At 42.4% G+C, this 19,726-nt stretch overlaps 1 protein-coding gene across 1 annotated transcript in view; it reads left to right on the top strand.

Moving 5' to 3' along the window:
• The first annotated feature begins 8,919 nt into the window (after window positions 1-8,919).
• Window positions 8,920-19,726, top strand: part of SHOC2 (SHOC2 leucine rich repeat scaffold protein) — a 77,239-nt gene continuing 66,432 nt past the window's right edge. Inside the window, exon 1 of the mRNA XM_077455051.1 lies at window positions 8,920-9,818. Coding sequence (XP_077311177.1) covers window positions 9,113-9,818 — 706 coding nt within the window. The 5' untranslated portion in view covers window positions 8,920-9,112. The remainder of the gene's footprint in view (window positions 9,819-19,726) is intronic.

The raw sequence follows: 19,726 nt of genomic DNA, 5'->3' as shown, positions 1-19,726 counted from the left end.
TTGCAACAACCGCTATTTTATTCCCTAGGATCTCTGCTAAAAAAAATATATATCCTTTTTGGGGGGGTCTAAGTGATTTTCTGGCAGAAAATACAGGATTTTTACTTGTAAGCAACAAGTGTCAGAAAAGATTTAGTCTTTAAATGGTTAAACTGAGAACTTCTACACACAGAGATGACTTCATTCATTCAAGTGTAAACATTGTATCTTTCTGTTCTTTTCTTGGCAGCCTGCCCAGAGAGGAGGAAAGTGTTGCTATGACGACTCAGTCAACTTAGACCATTCTATACAGAAGTCATTTCAAAGTCCCGCTGTAGTTCTAAATCGGCTTTTTATCAGCACAAATCGGCCGATGCCGATTATTTAAAAAACGGCAAATATCGGCTGATATATCGGCCGGCCGATATATCGGTCGACCTCTACCTTAATTTGTCACTAAAGAGAACCTTTCACAACAAAATGTTATATCACATAAGGGGGTTGTCTCTCCCTATGTAATAGCAATAAAGTTGAGTGAAACAAAAAAGTGAGTGACGCCCAAGTACCAATTCCCCCAAAACGGAAAGCCCACCCGCACGTACAAATGTGAACCAAAATGCATGTGTCGGCGGCGCCTGCATACCAAAATGTTGTTTGCAATACACATGTTGCATATCGCCATGCACATTGGAGTGAGAGCAATACTTCTACCTGTTGCTGAGGCCTGTTCCACTGCTGTCACTATCAGGAAGCCAGTCTAGAGCAATTATGTGCACCGAATGCTGGAGCTAGTGCACGTAGACAGGAAGTTGTTGAAAGAAAGAGATCCAGAGCTATGAGATTGGAAATAGAAAATCAGGGGGGGGGGGGGGGGCTTATTAGTTTCCTGCTGCTCAGTCAAAAGGCTGGGGAAAGGACACTGCTGTATTTCTGCAGTGTCTAACTGTAACAGGGAAAGTGGTGTCATCAGCTTGGTTATGCTGTGTGGCAGAGCTGTGAAGCTTTTTGAGCAGGTGATTCCTTACACAGTAAACTACCTGAGCTGCTGTACAGCCTCCCAATCAGTTTTACCAGCTGCAGAAAGGACTGCTGCCTTTACTGGGCTCTCCCATTTCACCGGCGAGCCCAGGACTGATACACCGTTCGCTTCGGATGCAGAGTGAAAGGAACTGATGTTACTCTCCCCCCTCTGTGACATCAGAAACTGGAAGCGACAAGGATTTAGTCACTTCAGTTTTGGTTGGTTTGTTATCAAACCGATCGCGGTATGATCCGATGCTTGGGGCCCTGTCACAGCACATGCTATCATAGGGGATGCTGTTTATCCCTTGTAATAACAAAAAAAGTTCAATCTTAAAAAAAAAAAAAAAAAAAAAAAAAAAAAATGCAAGGCACAGTATAACAAGAAATGAAAATATAATAAGCCCCTCCCGCCACCTACCACGGAGCAGTTGGTAGTGCCGGAGGCAATCCGGACCTTTTCTGTGCCTGGGTATGGAGACGAGTGAGGCTAAGATGGCCCCCACTCATCTCTATACCATAGGAGGGAAGAAGTGACGTCACTTCCGACCATACCTCTTAAAGGCACATTTTTTTTTTTTGGCAAATGACTTTTTTTTTTTTTTTTTTTTATAAAAGCGCCGTGTCCCGATGAGCTCACATGCAGAAACGATTACATTCATGAGTAGCACCCGCATATGAAAACTGTTCAAACCACACGTGAGGTATTGCCGTAATCGGTAGAGCGAGAGCAATAATTCTAGCCCTAGACCTCCTCTGTAATGCAAAAAATGCAACCTGTGGAATCTTTTAAACGTCGCTAATGGAGATTTTTGAGGGTAAAAGTTTGATGCCATTCCATGAGCGGGCGCAATTTTGAAGCGCGACATGTTTGCTATCAATTTACTCGGCGTAACATTATCTTTTTCACAATATAAAAAAAAATTGGACTAAATTTACTGCGGTCTTATTTTTATTTTTTATTGAAAAAATTTAATTTTTTCCCCCAAAAAAGTGCGATTGTAAGACTGCTGCGCAAATATGTTGTGAAAATAAGTAATGCAATGATGCCATTTTATTCTCTAGGGTGTTAGAAAAAAAAAACAATATATAATGTTTGGGGGTTCTAAGTAATTTTCTAGCAAAAAAAAAAAAACTGTTCTAAACATGTAAACACCTAAATTCCAAAACGAGGCTGGTCCTTAAGTGGATAATGGAGGTGCTTGTGTGAAAGGGGTCTATGTCTTCTAGCCAGTCCAGTGACCGCAGAAAGATCCTCAGGAGAAAGTGGTGGGTGGGAGGGATTGACTGAGCCACAATCATAATGTGTAAGCGCCACCCAGTCCTGGAGTATTGTCAGCCCAAACTGCATGATATGCCCCCTAGTGGGTGTGTAGGCTCACAGGAAATGGGCAGAATTAGTGTGTTAATCTGGCATGAAGAGGACCAGCAGAACAGTCAGGAATATTTATTTGTACAGTAATGTAAAACAAAAAATTCCTGGGCTACCACTTTGATTTTAGAAAGGAGAACTGTTAGGTTGGCCACCTCAGGCAGCCAGGCTTTTAAATTTTTAGCCCTATTAGAAAAGATACATCTGTGATTTCTTTTTTTTTAATTTTTTTTTTTTTATTTCCTCTTTTCTTTTTTGTAGACACAATTATTATTATTATTATTTTTTTTTTATTGGTTACGGCAACAGTTGTATGAATTATAACAGACAATACTATGGCTGGCTGCTGAATGTTTGAACAGGTGGAGATATTCAAGTTAAAGTTTTCATTACTCTCTGAACGATCCGCTTGCGTGTCATTATTGATACTTTCTCGGGTGCTAAAAATCACAAGTTCATGATACAATAACTATAAAAACAATTTGTAAAGCTTTTTGTTTTGTATGTTTAGCAGAATAGTTTGATGTCTGGAACTAAATACAGTCTAGTCACCAGCTGTGTGCTATCTGCAGGCTTGCCGCTCAACTTGTGGCCCAAAAGCCGCATGTAACCCTGTAGTAATTATTGCTTGGTGCTCGGCCAGTGCCGGAACTTAAAGCGGAGGTCCACCCTAAAGTGGACCTTCTGCTCATTGGAACCCTCCCCCCCCCCCCTCCTGCGCCACAATTGGCACCTTTCAGGGGGGAGGGGGGTGCAGGTACCTGTACAGTACAGGTATCTGCACCCACTTCCGGCGTAGATTCTGCAGAAGGTACGCCCCTTTCTGCAGAATCTACGCCCCTTTCCGAAGGTCCCCCGCTGCCTGCTGGGAAACACACAAATCCCAGAGACGGCGGGGACCATCCTTATTGCGCAGCGCGACTCGTGCATGCGCAGTAGGGAACCGGGAAATGAAGCCAAAAGGCTCCACTTCCTGATTCCCACACCCAAGATGGCGGCGGCAGCACCCGAGAGACGATCAAGAGATCAGCTTCGGGTGGCGACATCCCGGGCGCGCTGGGTGGGTAAGTGTCATTATTTTAAAAGTCAGCAGCTGCAGTATTTGTAGCTGCTGGCTTTAAAAAAAAAAAAACGGCGGACTCCCGCTTTAAGTGAAGGAAAAATATTAATTTTGTGTGTGTGTTGTACATACTGACCACCCACCATATAACTTCAAGCCATTGACTCCACTTGACCTCTGAGGGTATGCTATGGTATCTGGCACTAAGCCATCAGTAATAAATCCTTAAGGGCAATTCACACTGACCTGCACTAAAATGTATGGAAAATGCATGTACATTTCTATCCATTTTAGTCGAGTTTTAACGCATGTTGACATACGTTTTGACATGCATGCACAGCATTACGAAGTCACTAGTACACATTGGAAATTCTTGTTTTTTTTGGAGGTCCTTCTGTTGAGCTGCTTCTTTACAGCTGTGCTAAAATGAAGATCAACACACTAGTGTGAATTGGCCCTCAAGACCTGTAAGTTTCAAGGCGGGGGCTCCATCGATTTTAACTTTTTCCAGCACATCCCACAGATGCTTGATTTGGATTGAGATCTGGAGAATCCGAAGGCCTTAACACCTAACCACTTCAGCCCCGGACCATTTTGCTGGTCAAAGACCAGACCACTTTTTGCGATTCGGCACTGCGTCGCTTTAACTGACAATTGCACGGTCATGCGACGTGGCTCCCAAACAAAATTGACATCCTTTTTTACCACAAATAGAGCTTTCTTTTGGTGGTATTTGATCAACCCTGCGGTTTTTATTTTTTGCGCTATAAACAAAAATAGAGCGCCAATTTTGAAAAAAACGCATTATTTACTTTTTGTTATAATAAATATCCCCCAAAAATATATAAAAAAACATTTATTTTTCTCAGTTTAAGCTGATACGTATTCTTCTACATATTTTTGGTAAAAAAAATCGTAATAGGTGATTATTGATTGGTTTGCGCAAAAGTTATAGTGTTTACAAAATAGGGGCTAGTTTTGGCATTTTTATTTTATATTTTTTACTAGTAATGGCGGCGATCAGCGATTGTTTTTTTATTTTAATTTTTTTCCATTATTATTGTGACTGCGACATTATGGCGGACACATCGGACATTTTTGACACCTTTTTGGGACCGTTGTCATTTATACAGTAATCACTGCTATATAAATGCAGTGATTCCTGTGTAAATGACACTGGCAGTGAAAGGGTTAACCAGTGGGTGGCAGTGTAGGGGTTAAGTGTTCCTAGGGGTGTGTTACTAACTGTTGGGGGCTGGGCTTTAATTTAGTGAACACTGATCTCTGCTCCAATCACATGGAGTGGAGATCAGCGTCACTAGTTGCTAGGCAGAATGGGGAAATGCTGTTTACAACTGCATTTCCTCGTTCAGCCGCCCTGTGAGACGATCGCGGGTATGCCCGCTGCGATTGAGTCCGTGTGGGTTTCCCGACGGCGGCGCACTCGCGATGGCAGGGTGGCATTAAAGATTGGACGTACCTGTACGCCAATATGCCTGCCTGTGCCATTCTGCCAATGTACATCGGCGTGCGCTGGTCGGGAACCTGTTAAACTCGTGTTCCTCAAACCATTTTCGGCAGACCAGGCCACCTTCTTCCATTGTTCCATGTACCAGTTCTGATTTTCACATGCCCATTATAGGTGCTTTTGGCTGTGGACACTGGTCAGCAGGGGCGCCCTGACTGGTCTGTGGCTACACAGCCCCATTCACAACGAACTGAGATGCACTGTGGGTTCTGACACCTTTCTATCCAACTTTTTCAGCAATTTGAGCTACAGTGGCTCCTCTTGTGGTTTGGACTACTTGGGCCAGCCTTGGCCACCCATGACCCTGAGACCAGTTTACTGATTTTCCTTCCTTGGACCACTTTTGGTCTGTCCTGACCACTGCAGTCTGGGAACGTTCCACAAGAGCTGCAGTTTGAGATTCTCTGAACCAGTCGTCTAGCCGTTACAATTTGGCCCTAGTCACTCAATTAGTAGGCGGGAAGAAGATAGTGATTATCTCTAGCGATAAGAATCTGGCAGGCCCGTGATTGATTGATCAACTGGGTACATTCAGCCTGCCCATTAACAGTTTGAATCTCGGCTTGTTCCTGCTGAATTGGCCTAGATTTGAACTGTGTATGGCCGACCTTTGCTACAGAAGGCAGCTCCGTTGAAAGCAATGGGGAGGGCCGCAGCTAATCACAGCCATTCACATGTGATCACTGCATAAGTGACTACATGCGAGTGATCATGATTAGCTGCAGGAGCCAATGAGCTTCCATTGCTTTCAATGGGGTTTCCTTCTGTAGCTGATTGTGGGAACTAGAGGTCGACCGATATATCTGCATTTTTTTATTAATCGGCATGGGCCGATTGTGCTGATAAAAAGGCCGATTTATATGTTCAGCGCGACTTAAAAAAGACTTCTGTAATTGAAGTCAATGTAAGTTGCCTAAAGTTATCATTGAAGCGACTTTCCTCCTCTCTGGGCAGTCTGCCAAGCAAAGATCGGAGATGCAATGTTTTTTCTTCAATGGACTGAAATCCCTGTGTAGAGTTCTCGGTTTAACCATTTAAAGACTAAATCTTTTCTGACACTTGTTGCTTACAAGTAAAAATCTATAATTTTTTTTAGCAGAGACCCTAGGGAATAAAATAGCGGTTGTTGCAATATTTTATGTGACGCGTTATTCGCGCAGAGGTCTTTCAAACGCAATTTTTTTGGAAAAAATACAGATTTAAAATAAAAATAAAACAGTAAAGTTAGCCCTTTTTTTTTGTCCAAGTGTTTTGAGTACCTGTTTTTGTGTATTTAATATATAGTTTTGTTGTGTTTTTTTTTTATTTTTTTTTATTTATTTTTTTTGCCTTCTGGATCAACTGTGGGCATGGCATTGTGTATATGGGATGATTTATTTATTTTTTTTCCCTTTTTTATTGGTTGAACTAGATGAACCTTTTTTTTTTTTTTTTTTTTTTTTTTCCCCCCCAACCAGACTAGCTATGCATGTAACTCTGGAGGAATGAGCACAGAAGACATAGCAGTATTGTCTGTGTGTGGTGTGATAAATGTATTAGCAGGTTTGGATACACTAATAAATGAAAGTAGAACCCTTCTTTTTTTTTTTTTTGTCCATCTTTGTCATTGCAGAGATTTCCCATTACTTGCTGTCCCATAACTAAACTGGAAGTGGGAGGAAATCCCTGCACTTTTAAGAGATTATATTCGGCATCACCAGAACTGGTGTCCCCATTGGAACATTTTCCCTCTATTACATTTCTGGTGACAACCCAAAATTTGGGATTTTCTTTTAATTTCAGTGATAATGGTAAATAGGACAAATGGAGAGCGGCCCCTTTCACATTGGCTGTGGGTGCGTCGGCGGTAAAGCGCCGCTATTTTTTAGCGGGTCTTTCACATTGAAAAGACAGCAGCTGCTCCTTCAGGGCACTTTTCAGGGGCTATTTTTAGTGCTGTATCGCCTGCAAAGTGCCCCAGTGTGAAAGGGGTCTAATGGGGGGCACACAGAGCAATAAAAACTGACAGGTGTTCTAATCCCTCTCTATTTTTCATCAAAACAAAAAAAAAAACTTTAGCCTTTAGTTATACTTTAAAGCCAAACTCCAGCTCACACTTTATAATCCGATACAGAGTTGTTGTTTTTTTTCATGAATATATATGAGCTGATCGTTTTTAATTACCCATGTCGGTGTTAAATGATTGGTCTCACCCATGTAAAGTGATGCATTCTGCTGGAGAGCTTGTGCTTTAAAAAACAGATTTGCTTGCCAGATCACCAGGTGAAAGCCTAAAAAGTAAGCTAATGCAGCCATCACATCTAAGAATTGTTAAGCTACAATAAAATGTTTGCTTTGGGTTAAATACTACTTTAATGTATCAAAAACCTTGTTTCTATGCTGTGCAATACCTGGTTGATTCTTCCTGTTCCTGTCTGACCCTGTGTGTTGACAACGCTTATCATGGCTGCTGATCTCAGAGTGGTTAATTGACGTGCCGCCATCATCCTGCTCTCTCCTTGGTGTCTTCCCCCCTTTCTCTCTCCCCTCTCATTTCCATAGTCTGGGTGTGAACTGTGAAGCCGATCTCCTCTACTACCCTTCCTTCTCTCTTCCCCTCTTCACTCCCTTCTCTTCTCTCCCCCCTCCTAAAGTAACATCTATTATATACTTTGAGCCTCTTTGTTTCAGGAACATATTAAAATTAAACCCTTTACAATCACTTTATACTACAGGCAAGCCTATAATTAGGCTAACCTGTAGCTACATTTGATATCTCCTAAACCTACACGGTTTAGGAGATATCCCTGTATTCGCATGTGCCAACATCATCGGCACATGCGCACTTAAAGTGGAAGTAAACCCATGGCTTTAAACAGTTTTTAAAAAAAAAAAAAGGCATGCCATAGCAGTTGAAGATTAAACAGAGGCAAAGATGGCAGCTTCCTTGGCTGAAAACGATAGGGGAGTTTACTTCCACTTTAAAGTGGTTGTAAACTCATTTTTTTTAACTTTTACCTACAGTAAAGCCTATAATAAGGCTTACCTGTAGGTAAAAAAAAAATCTCCTAAACCTGTACGGTTTAGGAGATATTCCTCTCGGTATGCGCCGCTGACTGCAGCGGCGCATGCGCACAAGGGGATTCTCGGCTGAAAGTCCAGCAGTGGCCAGCCCGGCCGCGATTGAAATCTCCTGCGCACATGCGTGGGAGTGACGATATCGCGGCTCCGGCCACTCACAGCGCCGGAGCCACGATACCCGCAAGAAACACCGAGGGTGCATACTAGCTCTTTATGCCTTTTGCTTTGCAGGTGGTAAAAAAATAAAATAAAATTTAGCGGGTTCACTACCGCTTTAAGCAAACTGAAGCAAGGGCACATACATGCCCTTAGTGCAGTTGTACTGTGCCGTTTCCTGGTGGCCCCCGTGCGCATGCGCGGCGTGATGCCATCTCTTCTCCGGCCAATCACCGCGCCAGAGCAGTGATACCCGGAAGTAACCCCCCCGGAGAGATGTCGGCCGCCGGAGCAAACGAGGACCACTGCGGCGGCTTCGATCTTAGGCAAGTCATAATGAGCTAGTATGCATGTTATACCTTTTTGTCTTTCAGGGTTGTTTTTTATATTTTTTTTTTTTTAAGGGGTTTACAGCCACTTTAAGTACAGTGTGTGCGTTTGGATTTATTTATTTTAAATTATGAAGCTAAGCATTATTTTCCCAGCTCTGCTGTGTGGTCATGTCGTCCCTATGCTAGCTTGCATAGGTCAGAGGGGAATTTCGGTCCCTCACAAACCTAAGTTCCTAAAACAGAGAAGATAAAACAATATAAATGCATGTGACTTTATAACCATCTGAAACCTTTTGACCATTAGGTGTATATGCTTTTAAATGCCTGTTACATGGTGTTTTATTTTTTGTGTTCTATACCTTTTTGTATTGTCTTGGTTTATAATCTCCTTTCTGTTTTTACTTCAGATGATCTAGCCTGGAGCTCTTGCTTTTGGTATTTGGCTGCCTGCTTGGATTTTTGCTCACTGAACCTCCCCACCCTGGATACAATATGTAGCAGAGGAATATTTCTGACCTGCATCTACTTTTTCCAAGACCAGGGATTTTACCACATGTTGCTTTTCACTCTGAGTTCATGAGGTTCTTGGCTTACTGGCTTGCACCATGAGTACCAGTGTGGGTAAAGAGAAGGACCCCAAGGATAAGGAGCATAAGGGTCCTGCAACAGTAAAAGACCGTGAAAAGGAGTCCAAGGCCACTGGTGGCACTCTGAAAGACAGCAAAGACAAGGAACTTAAGACCAAAGTGAAAGATGCCAAAGAAGGGAAGAAAGATGCCAGCGGGGCACAGCCCGGGGTGGCATTTTCCGTGGACAATACAATAAAACGTCCCAACCCAGCAGCTGGAATGCGCAAAAAGGCCAGCAATGCTGAGGTGATCAAGGAATTGAACAAATGCCGGGAGGAGAACTCTACTCGCTTGGACTTGGCCAAAAAGTCCATACACCAACTCCCGGCCTCCATCAAGGAACTCACACAGCTAACGGAACTTTATTTATACGGTAACAAGCTGCCATCGCTGCCGGCGGAGGTGGGCTGCCTGGTGAACTTGGTAACGCTGGCGCTTAGCGAGAACTCTTTAACCAGCCTGCCGGACTCTCTGGACAACTTGAAGAAGCTGCGCATGCTTGACTTGCGGCATAACAAGCTGCGAGAGATCCCACCAGTGGTGTATCGGCTCAGCTCGCTCACCACGCTATTTTTGCGCTTTAACCGTCTCACTACTGTGGAGAAGGACATTAAAACCCTGACGAAGCTAACGATGCTGAGCATCCGGGAAAATAAGATCAAACAGTTACCAGCAGAGATCGGTAAGGAGATATCGGTGGTTATGCATGACATGTATAAAGTTGTCATATTCTGTGACACTCTGAAAAATATTTAAAGATTGACTCCACTTTTGTTAAGAAAAAACAATCCCCTCAGGGCAATCTGTGTACATTGCAAGATTTTGACAAATGTTGCTGTAAACTACCACCTTTTCTCTTTTTTTTTTTTTTTTTTTTGTATTTTTTTTTTTAACCACATCCTATGCAGGCTGATTCTGAATGGGAGGGTCTGGTTAAAATTATACTAAAGGCAACATGTTATACTTGTCTGCTCTGTGTTATGGTTTTGCACAGAGCAGCCCCAATCTTGTGTCCCCTGCTGGCATTCCTATCCCCTATGCAGTTTGAAATGGATGGTAAGCAAATCAGAAAACAATATTCTTTATAAAGTAACTGTTTTTGCCTTTTCAGTTAGTGGAGTAGGTAGCAATGACAATGTATGCCTTGTCAGTAGAGGAGAAAGCAGTGCTGGATGAGTAAACTCGTATAATATGTCAGTGTGTGTGTCTTGTCAGGTAGTGGAGGAAGCAATGCTTGATTAGTAATCTGTATAAAAGGGTGCAATGTGAACCTTATCCTATAGTGGAGGAGGGAGCTGTGCTGGATCAGTAAGCTGTTTAGAGGGTGACAATGGGTCTTATCAGAAAGCAGAGGTGGAAGCAGGAGGATGACCAATAAGGCTGGCCATAAATGGTTTGAATCTCGGCTGGTTCAGCAGGAATCAGCCAAGATTCGATCCATATGGGCAGGCTGAATGTACCAAGTTGGCCGACCAACTTGGGTACAACCAGCCTGCCAGATTGTACTTGTGATTATTGCTAGCAGCTGCTATAACCGCTAGCAATAATCACTGTCTTCTCCCAACGGGGATGGCTTCCCCTCCTCCTGTCGGGGGAGACGATATCTCAGCAGGAGGGATTCCCCTCTCAGCACTGTATGTGATTGGGGGAATCATCGCCTGGTTGCAAGAAATAAACTTGCACCGTCTATGGCCTACCTAAGCTGTACGGTGACATGTGCAATCTTTTTAGATGGTGGAGGAGGAAGCTGTGCTGGATAGAAGGTGATGGTGGGTCTTGTCAGATAGATAGCAGAGGAGGAAGCAGTAGAAGATTAGTAAGGTGACTGTGTGCGTGTTTTTAGTGCTGGTTCAAACATGTCCAATGTTGGACATGACATGTGATTCGCATCACAAATATCTGCTGTGCAGATCACATGCGATGTCTGTGTGATGCGTAATTCAGCCATACAGATTGTATGGTTGGTTGAATTTGCAACGCGTTACGACCAAAATCTTGCAGGCCTCCCTTTTTTCTTTTTCTTTTTTTTTTTTCACACCCATGCGATCCGATTCCTGTCTGAATTTACAGTTTGCACTGCGATATGCTAACCGATCTGGGGTTGTCATTAACCTGTTCTATTGACACCCGCAGCAGTTTGCATAGAGCAGTGAGAATTGCCTGCTAGTTCTATGCGATGTGGGAACGGGCACTGGAATTGAGCTGGTTCCCGCATCACGCTGGTGTGAACTGGCATTTAGATAGTGGAGGAGGAAGCTGTGCTGGATCAGTAAGCTGTATAGAAGGCGATAGTGGGAGAGGAAGCAATGCTTGATCAGCAAGCTGTGTAGAAAGTTAGTGTTATCCTTTTCCTATAGTGGAGGAGGAAGTTGTCCTGGATCAGTAATCTAGGTATTGGGTGAGTACCTTGTCAGATTGTGGAGGAGGAAGCAGTGCTGGATCAGTAAACTGTATGTCAAATAACAATGTGTGCCTTGTCAGTGCTGGATCAGTAATCTGGGTATTAGGTGAGTGCCTTGTCAGATTGTGGAGGAGGAAGCAGTGCCAGATCAGTAATCCGGGTATTAGGTGAGCGCCTTGTCAGTGCTGGATCAGTAATCCGGGTATTAGGCGAGTGCCTTGTCAGTGCCGGATCAGTAGTCCGGATATTAGGTGAGTGCCTTGTCAGATTGTGGAGGAGGAAGCAGTGCCAGATCAGTAATCCGGGTATTAGGTGAGTGCCTTGTCAGTGCTGGATCAGTAATCCGGGTATTAGGTGAGTGCCTTGTCAGTGCCGGATCAGTAGTCCGGATATTAGGTGAGTGCCTTGTCAGATTGTGGAGGAAGAAGCAGTGCTGGATCAGTAAACTGTATGTAAAGTGACAGGGTATGCCTTGTCATTGCTGGATCGGTAATCTGCAATACCTGCCTTTGTGTTGATAAATCCTTTGTGGGCAGAAGCTGTGTTATGTGTTAGGATAGAATAAAAGCATAAACTATTCAGGTCATGTTTAGACATGTAAATAAAGCAATATTTAGATTTGCGTTGTAAACAAGGAAATGGAGCGCACATCCTATATGAAGGAAACTATTCACTTCTTCCCTGTTTATATAGTTCATCTTTGTTCTGCCGATAAATATTTAGCGAATTAACTTTTGTCTCTGCCCTTGATTGTGATTCTGCATCCTTTACAAAATGACTCCAGACAAGTATATAAAAGCTCACTTTCATACACTGTTGTGTTCCCTAAAATCATAATTCATACATTGTAATCAAAACGAGTGTTTCTTTATATTTCCAATTGAAATTAAAAATAAGAGATCCTGCTCTGTTGGCATTTAACCACTTCAGTCGCGGGCACTTTCACCCCTTTCCTGCCCAGGCCAATTTTCAACTTTCAGCGCTCTCACACTTTGAAAGACAATTGCGCGGTCATGCAGCACTGTACCCAAATAACATTTTTATCTTTACTGTTTTTTTGGTTCTAGTCACACCTGGGTTTATTTTTTGCTAAAAAGACTGAATTTAGAATGTCTCCACTCAGATAATCCACTTTTTGGCTCTCCTCTTCTCACATGTCAGCTTGAGTAGAAGAATGTCGATAACCAGCATTTCCTATATACACTGTGATCAGTTGTGATTGGACACAGCTGATTACATGATAAAAGAGCCTACGTCATAGGCTCTTTACCGTTATTGTAAATGGGGTTTGTCCAAGGGGACACACCACAGCACCAATGGCCACGCCGGGCACCCTGTTCTGAATGACGTCCAGTCAGGATGGTAATGCCACTGCCCTGCTGTCAATCCACTATAGGCCGGGTGGGAAAATGTTAAAGGGTTAGTCTGCCGTAGTCACCAAAAAACTGTCTATATAAGTAAGGGTTGCCTGTAAATAAAAGCAAACTGCAGCTTTGACTAAATTTGGGTAATGTCCGCGCTATAGGTGTAGGACATTTTATGTACCGCCTGAAGCCTGGCTGAAAATCTCCCAGAGACGGCATCACCCCATCTTGCTTTGGTTGCTAAGACACTCCAAGCCATTACTGCTTACATCACAAGAGCTCTTAAACCCCTGCACATGTGTAGTCCCGTCTCCTCTGTCTCAGCAGCTACAGCAATAATTGAGAGCACATGCAAGAGATCTCTTTGCAAAGTCCTAGCAACAAGGCAGTACAGGATAATGTCACCTCTGGGGGTTTTTGCTGCCAGGCTTTGGAAGGTATGGACATGACCTCTAGTTTATACCTATTACAAGGGTATTTTTTTTTTATTATTTGGTCAAATCTGCAGTTTTTTTATCTAGATGTTTCTTATCTATGTTTTGGTAAAGGTAAGCTAACCCTTTAAGAGCAGAAGGAGGTTCTTTTGGCGGTCTTACAGGAAGAAGAGAGAATGGAGTGGCTTCTGTAATTTTGCTGGCAGGAATTGTTGCTGTGAAGGATATTATCACCCATATGCAACCATATTGAAAATCGAGGGGGGGGGGGGTTCATGGGGCTAACTGGATTGTTTTACTATTTTCAGTTACAAAATGTTTCAACTCATTGTTTATCTGCTTGTCCAACAATTTAATTTAGCTTTAATGTTAACATTGTAGCTGGCACCGTACACTGTTCTAGATTAAAAGTATCTATGAATAAATATTTACCCTGAGCATACTTGGGATGGGAAGAATACTGTATTTGGCTGGCTTGTACTGCAGTCGTTTTCTGCTCTTTGTTGTTGGCCTTTTAAACTAGCAGTTTAAAGCAGGGTTCGACAAATGGCAGGTCGCCATGGTGACTAGAAATTGGGTGCTGGCACCTGGGCTTTTTTCAGCCCATTCACTGTTGCAGGGCTGCAAAATTTGTATTGCCCGACCTCCAGCTGCATGCAGTTTCAGGTGCTGGGTAGGTCTGTTTTTTGTTTGTTTTTTTGTTTGTTTTTTTGTCTATGGACAAGCAGCGGGGCTCACTTGTCAAGTGGATTGTTTCCCCACACAGGTAAAGCACACTCCCTCTCGCTATGTATCATGGGCTTCTCTTTCCCATCTGCGGGCCCAGGACTGGCATAGTGGGCACCCCAGGATAGAGAGGAGGGAGGAGAGTGGACACACTCCCTGGAGAGTGGATATCTCTATCTCTCTATCGGTATGAGTTATAAATGGTATGTTTTAGTAGTCTTTTTCTGGTTAAAATAACTTCCTTTGGCCCTCCCTGTGAGCTTGTTCCTATTTTTTGACTGTGGGCATCTGAAGCCCATTTGTTTCTTCTTCCGATATACGACGTTCATCGTAGAAAGCGCTCTGCATGGATACCGTGATGCTGCAGGCGGAGTATGCCCATTAGCTCCCAGGAGCCATTGCACAGCTGCCAGCTGGAAATTACGTACCTTGCCACTGCGAGGAAGCGGAGCAATGCCCAGCGATATAAGGTACTTAAATTGCTGGGGAAAAATAATAATAATCGTGCAGTAGTCACGAAAGCAGGGGCAAAAAGTTTCATGTGGGTGAAACTCTGCTTTATTTTTAAAAGAAATAGCATTTTCATTGTAAACAATTTGTTAAGCTTGAGCACATAAATCCCCCCCCCCCCCCCCACTGATCCCCAAAAAGCGTCACAAGTGTCAGGTGTGTCCGCCACAATGTCGGAGTTCCGCTAAAAATCACTGATCGCTGCTATTACTAGTAAAAACTAGGGCTGTTACTGATTACAATTTTTGTGTTCAATTAATCTTTTTTTTTTTATTTTTTTTTTTTTTTTTAATCAATCGACTAATTTCGATTAATTATAACGCACATACAGATCCAACTACTTTTAGCTGATCTCCTTGCATTGCAACTCTGCATTAGTCAGTGGTACAGTGGTAAATGTGGTATACACTATATACAATCACCCGACACTGGTTAGTTTCCACAATCCATGATTTAATTTCACAGTTCACACAAATACATTTTAAATTCAAACTGCAGCACTGACGTAAGTAATTTTTTTTATTTTTCGACAGCATGACAATCCCTCCACCTCTGATCTAACTAATCACTGTCACCATATGGCATGGACCCCTGTGCAAACAGGTGGTCATGCAAGTGGATATCAAAAGGGTTAACACGGATCATAAACTTCTCTCACGTCTCCTTAGATGTCAGCAAGGACGCCAGGTCATGGGTAGAAAGAAAAGATCTAAGTGCTCACCGCTTAAGTAGAAGCTTTAATTTTTGTGTTCAAACACAAACTACTCACATAAAGATGATAAAACACAGCATGTAAAGCCGACAATCATGTTAGTTCCGTAGGGCAGCAGCGGGTGACGTCATGCGTAGCTCCTCCCCTGTAAGCTTTACGTTCAACCAGAACTTAGACGTCACAGGACTCCTCCCCCCTTCCCTTTGTTAGCAGACTGAAGGACTTGGGGAAGGGGGGAGGTGCCCGGTGACGTAGATGTCCTTGACATCACCGAATCTCCTCGAACTCCCTGAAGACCCGGAAGCCAGCGTAGAGGTGAGTACCGTTCAAAAGAATTTTGAACGATCAAAAAAAAATCTATTTAATCTTTAATTTCCACAGCCCTAGTAAAAACAATTAAAAAAAAGCATAAATCCATCCTATAGTTTGTAGACGCTCTAACTTTTGCGCAAACCAATCAATATATGCTTATTGGGATTTTTTTTACCAAAAATATGAAGAACAATACAAATTGGTTTAAACTGATGAATTCTTTTTATTTTTATTTTTTTTTACATTATTTTTTTTTCTGCATATTCCAGATGAGGTCTTACCAATTTGTACAGGGGTAATATTCTCTCACCCAAAGGCTTTTATCAGTTTTTTGCATTGGTAATGGTTGTAAAGTAACTGATGAAGACTTCACTTTTTTTCCCTTTTCTTTTGAAAACGCGTGACTGACCGGTCCGTGTGTGTGAGAGGCGGTTTTCAGGCGCTACAGCGCTAAAAGTAGCGCCTGAAAAAAACGGCCCCTTTCACTCCAGTGTGAAAGCTGGAGGGCTTTCACACTGGAGCAGTGCGCTAGCAGGACGGTGAAAAAAGTCCTGCTAGCCGCATCTTTGGAGCGGTGTATTCACTGCTCCTAAACCGCTCCTACCCATTGAAATCAATGGGGCAGCACGGCTATACCGGGTTAAAACTGCCCCACTAGCGGCCTCAGACCGCCGCTAAAACTACGATAAAGCGCTGCTAAACTTTCCCACACACCCCCTCACCGCCCCCATGTGAAGGGGGCCTAAGTGTGCTGTATTCACCTTCCCCGTACTCCTACTGCTGCTAGGATGCTTGAGAAATTCCCAGTATTTCAGATTCTAGACAACCTTACATTTAATGGGCAAAATTTAGAAAGTCGTTATCAAATATTTTTGATATTCAGGATCTTTCCCTGTTCTGTAGCAGCATGAGCTGGGTCAGTATAGTAGTATTTAGTGAAGGGGTTTGGGATGCTAAATATTCCTGTTAGTGAACCTGGGAAGGTGTTGGCAGCATTTTTTTTTTTTTTTTTTTTTTTGTTATAGTACGGTAAGTCAGAATCAACTCGATTTTAAACTCATAATTTTTAAGGAGCAACTGTCATCTCTGTCCCACAGTGGCTCCTCTTCTGACCCGCTGTTGACTAACCGACAGTCCCATTCACTTTAATGGGACGGCTGGTGATGCGGCAGTAACACAACAAGGTGAGGGACGTGGCGGCAGCAGGTGAGTGGATGCCCGCTAACAGGCGCTGTCATGATGTATCTGAAATGACAGGTGCTCTTTAAATGTAGGGACTTATTTTTGCTGGTAGTTACAATCGTCAATATTTGCAAACAAAATTAAGGTTTCCTATTTAGAATAAGCTGTTAGGTTAGTAAAACAGCGAAATCAGAACTGATGTAATCATACAGTTTTTAGTGTACATAGGTTTGCAAAACAATGGGATAAATGAATATTTCTGAACTCGGTTTTATCTCTTGGTTCCTGTAAAATCTGTGTGAATGTATCAATGCCGTGCATGTTATCTCAGCTTGCAGAGCTTTGATTCGTTGAATGAGTTTACAAAAATTTAATGTATCTTAAATAGAAAGCTATCTCTTAGATTTTTACTCCAAAAGCATTTAATGAAAATTGAATAAAAATCTGATTTTTTTAAATCAAATCTTATTTAAATAAAAAAAATCAGATTTTTTTTTTTTTTTTTTAATCCATTGATTTTTATCCACCCTGTAGTTTTAGCAGAGCAACAAAATTGTGCTTTTTGTTTAAATCCCATTATTTTAAAGCATAAACGTACATATCTGAAATCTGGCTGATTGTGTCTTGCAAGGCAAGAGTTAAACAATGATGTAATCTTTCCAAGCAATGACACGGAGCTGTTGGTTGGTTCAGCACAGGCTAAAAATTTATTTTCCGTTTTTGTAAAATCGAGTCTTGGCGCCAGGATCTAAAGACTGCTTAATCATTCTTTCCAGAAACTGAGGCTCTTGTGTTGCAAGCAGTATATTTGGAACAGCCTTCAAGGAAAGAGCAGCATGGGTGACGTTGTGTGACAATGCAGAGAAGGTTGATTGCTGACTGCTGAGAACTCCAGTTTGATGGATTTATTTGCAGGGAAACTGTTAGCATTTTTTTATTATTATTATTCTGCTCCTAGAAGGTAAATAGTGTTATCCTAGGTGTCCATGCACACTACTTTAGGCTATTAAAGCTACTGAAATGCTACTAGAAGCTGGCTTTTTTTTTTTTTTTTTTTAAGCTTATGAAAAATACTAGTGTGTGAGCCTTAGGCCTCATGCACACTGGACATTTTTTTTATTTTATTTTTTAAATCTGATTTAATAAAATGCTTTTGGAGTAAAAATCTATCTAAAGATTTCTATTTAAAGAGGAACTGCAGTCTGCTCACATAGTTTGTAATAAAAACATCTTTGCTATTCTGGAGCTCCCCCCCCCCCCCAACCACTTTGCATGTTTTATATATACTGTGATTCTGTACTTGACAAATTTTCTGCAGAAATCTTCCTCCACATAGTCTGGCTGCAGCCATTTTAACTGTGGGCAGCTGAAGCTGCTGCTTGTTAACTTGCTGGCTTTACACTGGCACACCTCCAGCTCTGCAGCTTTCATTGGCCCTCTTATGACTCATCACCCCACCCTTCCTTGCAAACTCTTAAGAGAAAGCATGAGCTGTGCATGATGTCATAAGCCTAGGCTTATCGCCAAACAGGAAGTGGGCTGTAACAAGTGTTTACTGGCAGAAAAAAAAATGATTTACTATCCAAAGTTAAAACAAGGGCAGAAGATTTAATAGATGAAAAGTTAATAAAATTACTGAATTAAATCAAATCCACCCTGATGCGCCCATAGGCTGTTAGCACTTTTTGGCAAGGGTGTTTTCTGGCTGGAAAAAAAAAAAAAACAGAGCTAATGGGTTTTAAGAGGAGAAAAGTTTTTTTCAGCTATGAAAACGCTCTGATAAAAACAGAAAACCATTAAACGCGGCTATTTTCATTTATCAGCATTTTTGAACTATAAGCTTTTGTGTTAGTTTAGTTTTGCTAAAAGGCTAAAAAATGCTACTGAAAAAACGCTGAAAAATTGCTACAGCTAACGTTACTAGCATTTTTCTAACATCCAGTGTGCGTGAGGCCTTAAGAGGTTCTTCGGGGCCCCGGCGCTGCCATCTTGGCAAGAAGAAAGAAATAGCTGCACATCCAGAACTCCCGAATTGCCTTTTATTGTTCACAGGAATAACGCCAAATGCACCATCAAGTGGTCACGTAGACACGTTTCACACATACATCTTGTGCTTAATTGTGCCAACTTGGCTGTCGGAAGTTGGCTGTGACTTTCTGTTCCTTCACAGCCACCACCTCATTGCGTGTTCGCAAGATGCGCTGCACTTACATAATGGTCCTACAGCCTCTTGTGACTTGTTCTGCTCTAAGTCAGTTGGAAATATCGGTTTTCCTCTGGTCATCTCGTGGACAGCACACCTAAGCAATGGATGCTCCCTCCAAATGTCTGGAAAACAAGTCTTAGAATAATGTCTGAGTAATGCACCAAATGGTCAAAAGTTGGTGACCATCGCACTCTCTTGAACTTGTTGGACATCTCATTCCGAAAACATGGGAGATTAGGGTGCTGCTGCTGCTTACCCCACTGGGCTGAAACAAATCCATTTAGAACATTGCTGGAAGCATGTGGCCTTCCCTGGGGCAGATTGTTACATGAGAGAAGCGTTAGAAGAGGAAATTGAGATACACTGATCCCAACAGGATGGGCAGCCTTGTCACCCTAATTGGCTTCTGCTTATCCCTTTTTTCCTGTATGCAGTACCCATACCTTTCCTATGGCATTTTGCTTTGGAAATTACTTCCCCCCCCCCCCCCCCCCAGGTTTTCAAAGCTCAACTCCAGGCAGATGTCAGAATAGGCCGAAAAAATGCATTGTGGAAGCTGATTTACCATAAAGTGTTTTGTTGCATCGATGCCGTGTTTTTTTTTTTTTTTTTTTTTTTTTTTTTTTTTTTTTTTACCAGCGAGTACCGATCCTTTTAAGTGCCCACTGATACCAAGTACCGATACCTTTTTTTTGCTGTGTGGTTTTGGGCACATAGAAAATGAATGGGCTCAAATTGCACTG

This window comes from Lithobates pipiens, unplaced genomic scaffold (genome assembly GCF_037356315.1).
Source record: "Lithobates pipiens isolate NorthernLeopardFrog02 unplaced genomic scaffold, aLitPip1_a1.2 Scaffold_25, whole genome shotgun sequence".
Lineage (NCBI taxonomy): Eukaryota > Metazoa > Chordata > Amphibia > Anura > Ranidae > Lithobates > Lithobates pipiens.
This window is presented reverse-complemented; position numbering and strand designations above follow the sequence as displayed.